Consider the following 14,543-nt stretch of genomic DNA (forward strand, 5'->3'; position numbering starts at 1 on the left):
GGACAAATACTGTCATCAGATGCACAAGGGTGACTCTCTTAGCCCTCTGAGGGCAATAGATTCTGCCTATAATGTGTTACTCGAACAGTCTTGCACATTAAAAAATTACCAGGGCTTGCCAACACAAAAGTTGCACTGTTTTAACTATGCCAGCGTAGTGCAGTGGCAGTTATACCAGGATAAAGATACTTCTACCAGTATAGCTATTCGCATACAGGAAGGGGAATAAGCTATATCAGTATAAGACACCTTTCTAGTCGTATAACTTCTCCATGCTAGGGGCTGTATCAATATAAACACACTCTTCACCAAAACAGTTATATCAGTGCAAAAACTTTGGGTACACTAGGCCCCAGAGTATGATCTTGTTTTGAACTAATAAAGTAAAATTTTCAAAAGCACCTTAAGTGACTGAGGAACCTAAATCCCATTGACTTTCAGTGGGACCGTAGGTACTTTTGAAAATGTTCCCCAAGGAACCTAAGTGATTTGGGCACCCAGCTACCATCGAAAATGGATAGGACTTAAGCTCCTAAGTCATTTTGTCATATTTGAAGGTTTTACCCATAATGAGGTATTATGGATTGGTGCAAACAGCAAGCCAATAATGAATATCTATGCCCTGCTGCACATTTGCCAGACAGAATAATATCAATAATATGAAATAACTTTCCTTTTTGGGGGTGCAGATTTGCAGAGCTCTAGGCACAGAGCTGAGAGCAAAGCCAGTGAAGAACTGAGAAGCTCTGAAAAGAAGCAGCGGGCTTCTCTCAGGTAAGTGGAATGAACTTGTCATCTACTCAAAGGAAGGACTTGCTGAGCTGGCAATGGGCCAACCTCAAAAGGCTCAGCTGCTGATATTTTAGTCAGAGGAATCATGGGAATTTTCACCTTGAAACAAACAGCAAATTCCATGGGATTACTACTGAAGTAGGCTTTCCTGTGGCACCCCTGGCTGCTAATGCCAGAGTCCATATCCAGGAAAGCCTAGGAAGCTAGCTTTAGTGAAAGATGTTATTTATGTCTCTAGTTTCTAGCCATACAAGCTTTGCTTTACCATCTCCTACCTCTGAGAACCCATTAGAAGGTTTGGGTGAACATTTCACTTAAAAAAGCACCAATTGAGCATCTCAATGAAAGATGTCTTTGCTTGTGTTTGGGCAAAACCATACATTAGCTCCCCCTCCCCCCTTTGCAGTTTCCACCCCTCTCCTACCACGGTCTGTTTTTCTTTTGCCTTTGTGCTATCCAGCTATTCCACGGAATCCTTGGGCAGGGACCCTGTTCTCTTGCATGTCTTCTGTTAGCACCATGCAGTCCAGTGGTGCTTTATACAAAATGAGAAAGAACCTTAAATAGAGAAATTAACATTGAATATTGATTGCTTTGGAGCCTTATCTCCCTTCAGGTTTACTTAGGGCTCATTAAGAAACATGATTCCATTAGACCAAGGAAAGATGGGTGATGATATTTTAAAACCCCACCACCAGTCCTAGGTGCTCTTTTAATGGATCATGGTCACTAGGGTTGTCAGCAGGGATTGATCCCTTGGGTACATTAGCACCCAGGCCCAGATCCTCGAAGGTATTTACGTGTCTAACTCCCATTGCTTTCTGTAGGAGATAAGTGCCTAAATACCTTGGGGCTCTGGGCTCAAAAGCTCACGCCCCTACTACTTGAGCTAACGGAGTAAGTTTATTAGCTGCAGCTAAGTAGCAAGCTCTTATGCACCATGTGGGCCAGCCACTGGACCAACACATTCATTTCTGTTTCTATATATATAAAAGTGCCTTTTCTAGGCACTGGCCTCATAAGCAGATTCTAAAAACACAGCCTGGTTTCAAAGAACAACAAGAAAACCGAACCACCATAACAGCAAAAGATCAACCAGCTGTCTGAGGTGAGGAAAAACTCCCAGGCACTTAACCAGCATGTCACATGTTCAGGTGTTTGAGCACTGAGGATGGCTGACCTCATTAGTTCACACAGAGGTACTGAAGATAAATATAGTTTTTCCTTCCCTTTCCATTCTGCCCAGAAGGACCCATGCCTCCCTTCAGCTTCTTCAGCTGAGTGGGCTTGGGTCTTAGTTTAATTTCCACCTTTCAACTCCACCAGAAGAAGGCTTTTCTCCAGTGGGCAGACGGCTTCCAACCTATCTCTTCTCTGCTTCCAGTCCTACCTCTTCATTAACAAACACTACCAGTTCTAGTCCTTGCTAACACCTTGTACCACATCCTGGCCTGAGCTCCGAACCCGGCCTGCCCCTCTTCTGCTACCCTCCAGTCTAAAAAAAGCAGATGGGAACTGGCAGTAGAGAAGGGGAAAGCCTCCCAGTAGAAGGAAGGGAGGAGAGGGGTTCTTAGCAGAGGGGCAGGCAGAGTTATTCCCTCTAAGAGACTCCCAACCCATCCTGCCTCCCAGCAGCCAGAAATAATTCCTCCTCCTTGCCACACAGTCCCCTTGTGACCCCCTAGCCACTTAGGAAATTAGCCAGTCACTGGTTAACATTCACCCACAGATTAGCAAGATTCCCAAGGGTTGATGCTTTCATTGTAAATCTTCAAGGAAAATTAGTGCGGGGCGGGGGGATTTGTTTTTTGTTTTTAAGTCTCAAGATGCCCTTCACCACTTGAAAAAAAAAATCTGTCTATTGTTTTTTTGTGGATTCCTGCCTGTGTGACTCAGGGTGCATCCATTTCCAATGAAGTACAGACACAGTAGTTTCTTTTATGCACAGCTGCAGGTACGGTTGCAGCCTTCTAGAGATAAGATAAAACAGACCTATTTGAAGTCTCTCCCTGAAGGAATGGAATGCACAATATTAGTTTGGATGCCAGTCTAGAATAGGCCTTGTTCCTCTGAAAATGTCTAGTCATGTCATTGGCAAGGTTAGCAAAGAGAAGCACGTATTTGCCCCATTTCACATCTTCCACCTGCCTTATAGACAAATGCTGCACTGAACATCAGAATATGTGATAGTCAGTTGAGACAGATCTGTCAAGGGCAGATTTCAAAGTGTATCTTACTTATTTTATTTATACAGTGAACAAAAATGCTCCCCTTGCAATTCAGTGTAGAAGTGTTATTTCCATTGTTCAAATGGGTAATTAAACAAAAAACTTATAATCCTGTAATTTTCATATCTCCTAATATAGATCCACTGCTTTGGACAAATCCTCTCTATGGTCACTGTATATGTTTGGGTTAGTATGAAGTTGTCTTAACATTCAAGCTAGGGCAAAAGGGAACGTTAGTTGGGGCTGACATGTCATCGACACAATAGTAGTGATTGTTTCTTTGGCTGCAATTAAAAAAAAAAAGTTCTAGTTTTGTGCTTCCTTGACTTCAGGATTATTTTTCTCAAGGGGATGTACTTTGTTCAACAAATATGCCAGCAGGGGGAGTGTTCAGGTTCATTGGGGTGGGGGTGGGGTGGGGGGCAAAAAGCAACTGGGATTCCCTTCTGAGTATTTCTGTTGAATACTCAGAAATACTCCAGAGCAGTGGATCCAGATTCAGAGATCAAAATTACAGGCAAGAAAACAAATTCTGCCTTTTTACCTGGGACGCCATACCAATTGTTTTTAGCACAAAGGCTCTCTCTGGGCACTTGGTTGATTACTTGAGCTGGCAGTTCAGGGTGGAATTTCCCCACCCCCCCCTTGCAAATACAAGTCCACATTATTTGCTTAGTAATTTGAATGTATTTGCATGAAGAGACATCTTAGCTGACTTAAGATGTAGAGCCCATAACCTGTTCAAAAGCTGTTTCTTCATCTGAATTGAACAAGGTGCTGCTTCTGAATAGGACAGGGCTGTATTCTGAATGTCAGCTACTCCCATTTGAAACCAGCAGTCATACTTGCACCAAATGTGTTTTCTATGGGGAAGATTCTCGGCTCTGCTCCCTTTTTACCCCTCTGCCACAGGATGCAGATGGTCCCTTGGGTACCATTGCTAGCAGGCTCATGTTAGAGCCTTCCTAGGCAATTCTAACCAGTAACCAGGGCTAAGCAGAGCATCAGGCAGCCAACACTGAATTCCTGAGAATCCCCTTCCTTCGCTACATCCCGCCAAATGTGGACACAGCAAAGAATCTGGCCCTTGTGTCTGTTGCAGAAATAAGCCCCAAGTTTCTATGCACCTTGGCCAAATGGCTAAGCTTGTGAAAGTCTTCCTCACGCTCATCAGTGGCAAGGGGATGAATGTGTGGGGGCTCTCCTTTGGAGCTGCAATGAAGTAATGTGTGAGAGGCATATATTTTCATGATTTCAGTCTCCTGGGAATTACAGGCAAGATTCTATTAATATTCAAGACGAAGCTGATAGGGATATCCCTGCCTGTCAGGTGGGAAAAGTATTCTGGAGGTGGGATTTCATATGTTGGAAGCTATGGGCTAGAGCTTCTACTTGTAGTGCTAATGCAAGTATTCAGATCAAGTATCCAGATTTATGATTGGTTTACCCAGCATCTCTCTCATCATAATAATAGCACTGACAGCGAGAACACCATTAGCAGGCAACTTCATGTTTTGGTTGTGTTAATGCCATCCCATTTCTGTTGCTGTTTATTCTTGCTTTTGGGCAACAGGGAAAATACTTATGTAAAACAAGCCTTTGAAATATCTTTCCCCTCTCCCACAGTTACACAGTCTCCATTGGTACCTATTGGCTTTTTCTCTTCGTCCTCTTCACCCAGACCTGTTTAAGCAATTTAGCCCTGGCTTGTTTAAATGTCATGTTCTCTCAGACCGCAGCTTTCAGGAAATGTCCTTTGCAGTTTCCTGACCTACACATTTGTGCTGCTGTATCCCCCGTTCTGTTATATAATATCAGGACTGCTCGTCGTAATAGTGCTTCAGAGTTTCAGAAAAGGGTTTCACATACTGTTCAAAGACATTAGCAAATGTCTCTTTCTCAGACACACACCTTCTTACATCCTGCAGAAGATTAGAATCAAGTGTTTGATGCCTGAATGCTTCCATGTATGTGCAAAGGAGCAGGCAGGGGATGGATGCCAGAAACCCCAGTGGTCAGAAATACTTGAAGTTCTCTTTGGCGGTGGAGCACATCTCTCATCAATGTGTAATTGCTTCACTGTGCATATTTGCATTGTTGAATGTCATTTTACATGTAAGAAAGCTGTTAGAATTCAGGGCTGAGATGGTACTAGCATAATTTTTCTCCATTGTCTCAGTGAGGGATGGAATTCATTACAGTACCAAAAATACTGGTTCCCAGGTAGTTCCATTTTGGACAGTTTTATACAATGCTGCTGAATTGTGCTGGACCAGAAACAGTTATTCCTACGCTGTATGAACCATACAGTGTCTTCAATGCATGCATGCAACTTCCATTGATCTCCACGAGCTGTGGCAGATCAGCAGCAATATATGGCACTCGTATGCCAAATCGTAGCTGCTGAAGCTCTTTGATTTGTGTTCCTACAAGTTAAACTGTCATAGTTGTAGAATTCCACAAAGATCCAGATGAGGTTTGTATGGTGTATGGGCTGATTAGTTATCAAAAGCAGAAAACGCCTGGTAGTTTCCTGTTCCAGCTCTTTTTGACACGCTAGTGCAGTGGTGTAAAGGTGACTTCAGCACCATATTCCAAACCTTTAAAGTTTCACGGCTTTCCAGGCAGGCAGTGTCACATGCAAGAATATTTGCATGTACACCTCTACCCCGATATAACGCTGTCCTCGGGAGCCAAAAAATCTTACTGCGTTATAGGTGAAACCGCGTTATATCGAATTTGCTTTGATCCGCTGGAGCGCGCAGCCCCCCCTCCCCCACCTAGGGTGACCAGACACCAAATGTGAAAAATCAGGACAGGGGGTGGGGGATAATAGGAGCCTATATAAGAAAAAGACCCAAAAATCGGGACTTTCCCTATAAAATCAGGACATCTGGTCACCCTACCCCCACCCCCCACCTGGAGCGCTGCTTTACCGCGTTGTATCCGAATTCGTGTTATATCGGGGTAAAGGTGTATTAAAGCAATGTAAACTTAACCCTCCAAATGAATCTGACACCTGTGATAGATTGGGAATTTTTATCGAGGTGGCTCTCTAGGAGATCCCTACTGAGACACCAACCTCACACAGGGCGCAATCCTGCAGACTGCAAGGTGCTGAAAGATAAAGCTTAACTGCTGTGCTGAACTGGGGCCTGAGCACTCAACACCATGCAGGACTGAGCCCTTATTTTGGAACCAGCCTGAAATCCTGGCCTCCCACTGATAGAAGTAGGGTTTCACGGAGGTGTAAAGGAAAGCAAAATCCATCCCACGGTCTCAGAGATGGAAGTGCCGCCCTGAATGATAATCCGTGATTTAATGAAAAAAGTGTTTTCCTCGTCCCATTTGTTGCAATAGAGAAATTGTTCACATCTGGACATGGTGAATGAAACTGTTCAGCATTGTTGGATACAGTATTGTAAACCCCTGCTTGATTTTTTTCCCCTCATAAACAAATGGTATTTCAGATATTCATTCTCAGGAAATAGTTCTGCTATAAATAAAGTTGCAAAGCTGAGCAGGAAAAGGAGTCGGGATTATGAAGCCAGAGGTTGATCTGACTTTATTAAACGTATTTTGGCAAAAAGCAATGCATTATCTCAGATTTTTTCCACTGACACCTTCTCCCCCAGTTTCTCTCTAGTAAATACACCTGCGTACTTCCCTGAAGCAGAACCACATGAACATTTAGACCATTTATCTAACACCAGACTCATTCCAATGCCTCCCTGCAGAGCTGGGAGAAGCCATGTCAAACAGCAGCCTTTCCTAGGCATGCCCAGATTAGTGAATGTATTGAATGGTTTGGCCCAACTACAGACTCTACGCAGTATGTAATAAACCCTCATGGTGTTTTTATCTGCTTTTGAGTGAAGCAGATTTGAAAGTATCCTTTTTTGCAACATCATGGACTCAATGTATAGGAGGGAAAGGAGAGTCGATGCAGGGCTGTATAGTTAGCCCATGGGAAATCCAGAACGTCAGACATTCGTTGCAAGTAACTCCTATCATTTCAAAGTGTCCATGAACTTTTGGATTCGAGGTGGCAGTAACAATTTGAAGAAGTTTTGCTGAATTTTCATTTTGCTTCCTGCTCACAGATATCACCCCAGTGACAACACTCCTGAGCAAAGCGGGTGCTATCGCCATTGCGTGGATGAGAACATTGAAAGGAGAAACCACTATTTGGATCTTGCAGGAATAGAAAACTATACATCGAAATTTGGGCCAGGTAATATAGAAATTGATTTTTCAGACTTTTGTCCCAGTTCTGTCTTCAGCTACACGGGGTGAATTGGGCCCACTGAATTTAGAAATGAGCATGTTGTGTGATTGATCCATAGCTATTTACTGGAGATGGGCTTGGAGAGCAGTGTTCAGATCCAGTTTATTAGGACTGGGGCAAAATCAGGGCTAGGCTTCGATGATGTAGGCCACATCTGAACTGGAACCAGAAAATAGTTGCTTTCAGATTTTGGTGTCCAATCCAGAACCAAAACCCCCAGATTCAAAGGGGTTTGGACTGATGTTTTGCCCTGCCTCTGTATTTTACTGTATCAGATGACATCATTTTGATATAATCTAGACTGTTGTCCAAGAAGGAGAGTTTGTCAAAATAGAGTAAGTGTCAGGGCTGGGGCATGGGTAGCGTGTCCTAAGGGATGGCATTGGGTGCAAGCCAAGAGTCCAGGGCCAAGGAGCCAATTACCAAGAATCAGGCCAAGTTGGAACACTAGGAGATCAGAATCAAGAGACAAATCAGAGGACAGGGATCAAGAGTCAGTTGTCAAGAATCTAGGGAGGCCACTCGTCCGGTTTTGAACTGGACAGTCTTCTTTTGGGGTGTCCCCTGTCTGGTTTTGTCCGGTATTGGTCAAGGGATGCCATTTTTAAGAGCATGCCTCTCTGCCCCCTACAATGTGACCTTGAACACACCATGTGTGCGAGGTCACGCCAATGGGGGCAGAGTGGCATGCACTTAGAGATGATGCCCCCCCATGTGGCATGACCTCACATGCTAGGTCACCCGGCAGAGGTGGGGGTCACACAAGCGGAGGCAGGCCCATGCCATTCCCAGAAGTACTGGAATGTTTGGGATTCTGGGAACATGTGAGTGACCACCCTACATGAGTTAAGACACAAGGAGGTCAGGATCAGAAGGCCAGAACAGGTAAAGACCAGAGCAGCAATCCATGGCAGCGTGAAGCCCAGTTGTACAGCCATCGTCCTCTTCTCTCCTCTGGGCTTCAGCCCTTATTTAAGCCAATCAGGAACCATGGCAGTCACCCAATCAGAGCATAGAGATGGGGCTTGTGCTTAGTTCAGGTTCCTGGATCTGTGGTCCCAGCTGCTGTCTGTGAGATTGCCAGGTGGAGGACTGGAGTCTTAACACCCACAGGGCCTGACAGTAAGGCCTTCTTTAAAAAAAAATTAATTTGATAGTATTTAATAATAGGACTGTGACAGGGTCCTCTGGCTCCTGCCTCCGCTTTGGTTCACAAATTGCTTAGAGACCCTTGTGCTGGTCAAACATCTTGTGTAGTTTATTTACACCACCTTCACACTATATACAGCTCTGCTCCAAGTGTCCTAGGGAGTCCCCAGCTCCTGTAACAAGCAGCAAAGAGTAATCTCTCTCTCCTCCCCCGTTGCCTGCTTTTCCTCCTTCTACTTCCTTCCTGTGCCTATTTGTAGCCTCTGCCTAATGGCTTAATTAGCTTGCCAGTTCTGATCCCCCCCACAAATTAGGCACAGCTCTGTTTAACCAGCTCCATTCTGCATTGTTTGATTAGAGCTGCTGTGACAAGAGTGCTGGCTCAACCGTTCTTGCCTAGCACTCTGTCACAAGGACTTTTAAAACTTTTTCTAAACAGCTACGGGTATAATTACGTTCACTTCCCGAGGAAAATTCTACTCTGCCAATAAACTTAACCCTGCCAAGTGCATGCTGCTAATTAAAATTTGAAATATTAGATAACTAACTCTGTTTGTTCCTTTCTAGGATCTCCTCCAGCAGCTCAGAAATATGACCCACCAAATAGAGTTGTGAATCAGACTAGATCCCGCTCTCATGAACCTGAAATCTTCCATGCCCACCACAGGAAATCTCAAGTGGTGGACCCCAGCCACATCAATTTGGCTGATGCCTCATACGCCAAGATTGCAGAAATACAACAAAGGCTGCGCAATCAGGACTCAAACAAGCACTTTGTTAGGTCTCCCAAGGTCCAGAGCAAAAATGTAGCCTCTGTTCACCCTGGAAGGGCAGTAAGGAATAAACCTCTTCAAGGTGCATCCATGCCGATGGCTTCCCCAACTGCACGGGTGGGCCAGAATCTTCCTTACCTCCCCATGCAGTCCCAGCAGGCTCACAAGAAACATAAGCAGAGGGCAAAGGAGAATCATCAAATGTGCAAAACCTTCCATTCTCCGGGGACAGTTGTGGAAAAAGAGCAGGTGAGAGACCTGCCCGCAGTCATTTTATATGAAGGCCAAGTTGGACAAATGATCCAGAGACATGAACACCATCACCACCATGAGCATCACCACCACTATCATCACTTCTACCAGACATAAAACCAATCCCACCAATATCCTCCAGGAATCCCCCCCATATGAAGGAAACGCCTTCCTGTGACTTCAGACTAAGGCATTATTATGATTAATATTATTGTTACTCCATTAATATTCTGCTAGCGTATATTTTAGAAATTATATGAAACCATTGAAACTGACACTATTTATATGTTGTGAAACTGCATAGCTTACTTAACAACTTGTTGATATTGGTTTTTAAGTGGCTTGTAAAACAACAAACAGCCATAGCTTTCAGAGCTGTGATTTAATGCAGGTCATCAGCGCACTTCCTTTACAAGTACTTCCTTCATTGTATTAGAAAAAGATACTTCAAACAACACTGCAGACATCTAGCTTACCAGTCTGCCATATGTCGGCTTATTGCACACAAGCCTTTTATCAGGGGAGCAATGTTCGAAGGTTTGGACTCCAGAAATACTCAGAATAACAGAAAATACAAACAGCTGCTACCTCTAGTATTATTCAAATTTTCTTTTCTTTTTATTGATTGTAATGTGCTACAAGGGGATTTTAATATACTGCATTCATGTAGCCTGTTTGTGTTGTACTTTCACATCTTCTCAAGCTATCTTAATAATTACAAGGAAATATTAGCTATATTTGTCAACAGAGCTACATTTTACAACTGATACTTTCTTTTTCCCTTCAAGGTTCTTTACTGACTCAAGTCCAGTCTGTTAGATATTGAGTAATATTTAAATATACTTCCTTTTTTCTTTTATTTACTCTCCATTCTGCATTGGGAAACCATCTGAGAGGAAAGAAAAGAGGTGGATGTTAACCATCACTAAACCTTAATGCTTGGGCCATAACTAACATTCATTGTTTTGTTTTGAATCCACAATTCTTTGTTTTGAGAAAGAATTGGAGGAAAATATACTTTCTCACTTTAAATGTTGGCAAATATATATAAAAATATAAATAGATAAATATATATATATACACACACACTCTCAGGTACATTTTCTTGTGTTTTAGAAATCTGTGGTTTGAATATTAACATTATTTTTTTCTTACAACAGTGACTTTTTAGGTATGTTATAAAACACATACCCCATGGCATTTTCTGGGGTGCCTGCGATTTGTGTTTCCCCAGCACCTACAGCTTTGCTCTGCTCCTTTTTTAAAGACAATTCAACATGTAAAGAACGCTGCTCACAGTCATTCTGGCCTCTACCACTCTTTTCATATCAAAGGGCTTCCATTCCACAAAGTCAAATGAGGCAAGACCTATGAGACCAGTATTGGCTGCTGAGAAATGTAAAGGTCAAATGCAAATGGGAAAAAGTGTGACAAAAAAGTCAGTACATCTGAGTTTTGCTTTCTGTGAGGCTCAGATTTGTAGTACATTTGTACAGTGCAGGCAAAAGTGAGTAAATAGCAACTGCTCTATTGCTTTGGGAACTAAAAAGTAGAGTTCTGATCACATAAAAATGTAACTGTTCTATCAAACGTATTTGCTTTTGGTTTTAGTTTCTTTTAATTATTTGTGTGTTTTGTCTACAATGTATAGTGGGAAATGTTACTATCCCACATTTCTAAGGGCCCTTTATGAATAGGGCCTGTTTTGTTGCAAACTACAGTCTTGATCAGTTCAAGATGGGAGATTTCCCTGCTGCTGAGCGTTAAAACTGTTAGAAGGATAGTGTCCTAGGGAAGGACACAGAGACATCAACATTTAAAGAAAACAATGTTGAAAGCCTTGCCTTCTTGTGGAATTGTGGGTAATTAGTTCCATCTCATGTCTCCCAAAATCAGCAGTTATTTAGACTTATTGTCCCTTTGAAAAATCTGGTTTATTTTTAATTTCTTTTTTAGACGTCGACATTGTGTTCTGTTAAATCTAGCAAAATGTTTTAAAGTGTGTTTGATCTGTGTGACAACTATACTGTTCTGTTTATTTTAAAATTCCTAAGTCCAAAAATATTTATATGCAGAATGTTCTGTATTGAAAATATGAAAAGGCCACAAATTTGGTTAGTTACCACTGAGTTGTTCTAGTCTAAGCCTATTTTGCTGCTTGTGTATCATTCTTTTTCAATGTATATAGAATTATGGACTGCAAAAAAAAGGCATTTACATGTCTAGTAGAAAGAATAAGCTTATTTATATTATAGTGTTAACGAAGTCTGATGTATTCAAGTGACTTATGTTATATCGCATGCAAACACACAAGTGTACATTCCATCTGAAAAGGGATGCCATGCTATCTGTTCCTGAGATGTAAGAGATGCTGTTCTCTTTTCAGCAGAGTATTTGCCACCGTTCTGCAATGTTAACAAAAGGAAATGGTTGATTCTTTAAAAAATACACAGATCATTGCTGGCCAAAATATTTGAAATCTAGAATATATTTAGTATGTTTTGTCTGAGGGGCAGGGGCTTGGGAGAGGGAGGAATGTAGAATGGGCAAGAATTGCTCTAAAACCCAAAGATATTCTGCCAGAAAAGATAACAGCAGTAGTAGTAACAAACTCCCATCTAATCTAAACATGTCCGAAGTTAATACCAATGAAAGTGGACTCTTAAAACAGCGAATCACAATTGACCATCAGCCACAACTTTTAACTTGATTTATTTTTTGATATCCAAAAGACAAATTCTACCTTGCTTATATTCTGTGAAGTACAAATGAATTTTAATAACATGGCATCCCCACACTAAAAAATTTGCACCAGCCACGTACGAATATACAGTAGCTAAATACTGTGTTGCATTTGTGTTACGTGCATTAAGTGTGAATAACTGCTCATGTAGCACAGGTTTTTTTCACAGAACCCTAAGTTTCTGTATCTTTTAAAAATGTTTGCTTTTCAGTATTTTGTATAGTAAATATAGATGGTTTTGACTAAATGCTTTATTTATTTAATAGCAAAAACTGTGCCAAGAGAAACTCCTGTTAATTAAAGTTTTACTAGTTCAGAAAATAACTTCCTGGGGGTCTTTTTTTGTGGATTTCAGTGGCACATTGTGATTGCTGCCAGTGCCTACAGATCAGGGAATCGCACTGATAGAAGGGCCCCCATTACCGCTAACGGGAACAGGGTTGGGCCATAGAGGATGAAGTGTGCATGCTTAGGTTTATATTTAAAATATTTAGCCTCAAAGTTCAAATTTCCTATCTCCTACATATTTCAGGCATGCAAATTCTGAAAACAAAGACGCTCAAAGCTCTTGTCACTCCTTTGCTTAATAAAAAGCAAAAGAATCTAAGAAGATAGCAAGTCTCATCTTAGTCCATTGAATGCCTGTTGATTTTGATGTGACCAAGGTTTCACACCAAGAGTATGGGATTAGAATCTCCACCACGCAGACAGCTTTTCAGTATCTACTTTTCTGCTTCCTTCTTTTGATGGTTTTGGGAGTGATTAATATTTTTAAATTAAATGTATAGGAAAACCAGGCTCATAATTTTATTAAGAACAATAATAGTGCTTAGTACTTCATTAGAGCATTTCATCAGAGGTTCTCAAAGTGCATCCAAACATCTTCCAGTCACAAACAAACATAAGGCCAAATTCTTCCCTCAGATGCTGATGTACAGCTCTCACTGGCATGCTGGCAGAGCGGACTCTAGGGGGGAAAAAAATGAACAGGAAACCACATAATCTTTGACCTCTGTGACAGCCTTGCTACTTTAATGGTCGCTAGTGAAGCGTACAGCAAGATGTTAATAGAAAAAATTCTGAACAAAAACAAAAGAATTTCTGGTCACTTTAAGAAATGTCCATTGCTGGAAATTAAATAGTGTATGCCTCAGAGTGGAGACTCAGAGACAAAGATGATCATTTTGACACATTTTAGTGTTAAGACACAGGTAACCCTTTTACTCAAGAACTTGTCTATTGCCGTGCACACACAGTTAATGCCTAATCTGATCCACATGCAGTTGTGCACCTCACTGGTTTACTGAGAGCCAGATTCCAAATGAATGGGGAAGTGACGTCACTGTGGCTTTGTCTACACTGGGAAACTGCATTGTTAGAAAACATGTTAACTAACATATTAAACATGATTTAGTGCATAGTGTAGACACACACAGTCAGAAATGTGCTAGTTGGTCATGGTTAACCCAAAGGGAGTGTCTAGAGTTAATCAAGACCAAAAGTTACATTTTCACGTCTACACTGGATGCTAAGTCATATTTAACATCACGTTAGTTAACGCACATTCTAATATAATGCAATATTCCAGTATAGACATGGCTGGGGACTTCTGATGGATATACTCAAGGGCCCTTTGGGTTTATACACTTATTGCTAGTAAAACTGACCGCTTTCGTTGTGGGGAGGAGAGGGTCTTTAGAGTGCACCCAAACACAAACCGGTTTGAAAATCCCTTACATAAGAGCAACTTGGAGAAAAAACAAATTGAATTTACTTTCTGGGATTAGATTTCCCAGCTTCTCCATTGCTCCTATCCTACAACACCCAAGCTTGATTTATCACGTGATGATTTCTTTTTCTCTGCAGAATTTGACTGCCGATGAATTAATTTGATTTGGAAAGGGTATCTGTGTCTTTCTGCTTTGCATACCTGGTTTAGGTGGTCAGAGAATTGGAGCTAAACTTTAGACTGGATACCAGATATGTGGAATAACTAAATTGATATTTGTGCAGTAGATATTAAATTTGTATCTCATGTGTGGTTTGGATCATGGTTATTAAACAACGTTGTTAATCATGCTCTAATCTTTTTATATTTCCAGCTAATTCATTTCTACTGAACTAAATAATGGTGATTATTTTCATTTATTTGTTTTAGATCAAAAGGATTTGAGATACATGGATGGATTATTGTCCGGGGCTAGGAAGAGAGATTGAGAAGCAATGCATAGGGAGATCTTAGAGGGAACGAGAGTAGAAATTAACCGGGGGGGGGGGGGGGGGAGATGGAAGGAAAGGAAAGTATTGTCTGAAGACTA

At 41.6% G+C, this 14,543-nt stretch overlaps 1 protein-coding gene across 3 annotated transcripts in view; it reads left to right on the plus strand.

The window, feature by feature from the left end:
* NKD1 (NKD inhibitor of WNT signaling pathway 1) overlaps window positions 1-12,543 on the plus strand; it is a 159,086-nt gene extending 146,543 nt beyond the window's left edge. For 2 of the 3 annotated variants that reach the window (XM_054048668.1, XM_054048670.1), the window contains 4 exons: window positions 690-774; window positions 3,159-3,206; window positions 7,124-7,254; window positions 9,025-12,543. In XM_054048668.1, the coding sequence (XP_053904643.1) occupies window positions 690-774; window positions 3,159-3,206; window positions 7,124-7,254; window positions 9,025-9,599 (839 nt within the window). In that variant the 3' untranslated portion in view covers window positions 9,600-12,543. The remainder of the gene's footprint in view (window positions 1-689; window positions 775-3,158; window positions 3,207-7,123; window positions 7,255-9,024) is intronic. The other variant, XM_054048669.1, reaches the window with a different exon arrangement.
* Window positions 12,544-14,543: the final 2,000 nt, after the last annotated feature.

Source organism: Malaclemys terrapin, chromosome 14, assembly GCF_027887155.1.
Source record: "Malaclemys terrapin pileata isolate rMalTer1 chromosome 14, rMalTer1.hap1, whole genome shotgun sequence".
In the NCBI taxonomy this organism is placed as follows: domain Eukaryota; kingdom Metazoa; phylum Chordata; order Testudines; family Emydidae; genus Malaclemys; species Malaclemys terrapin.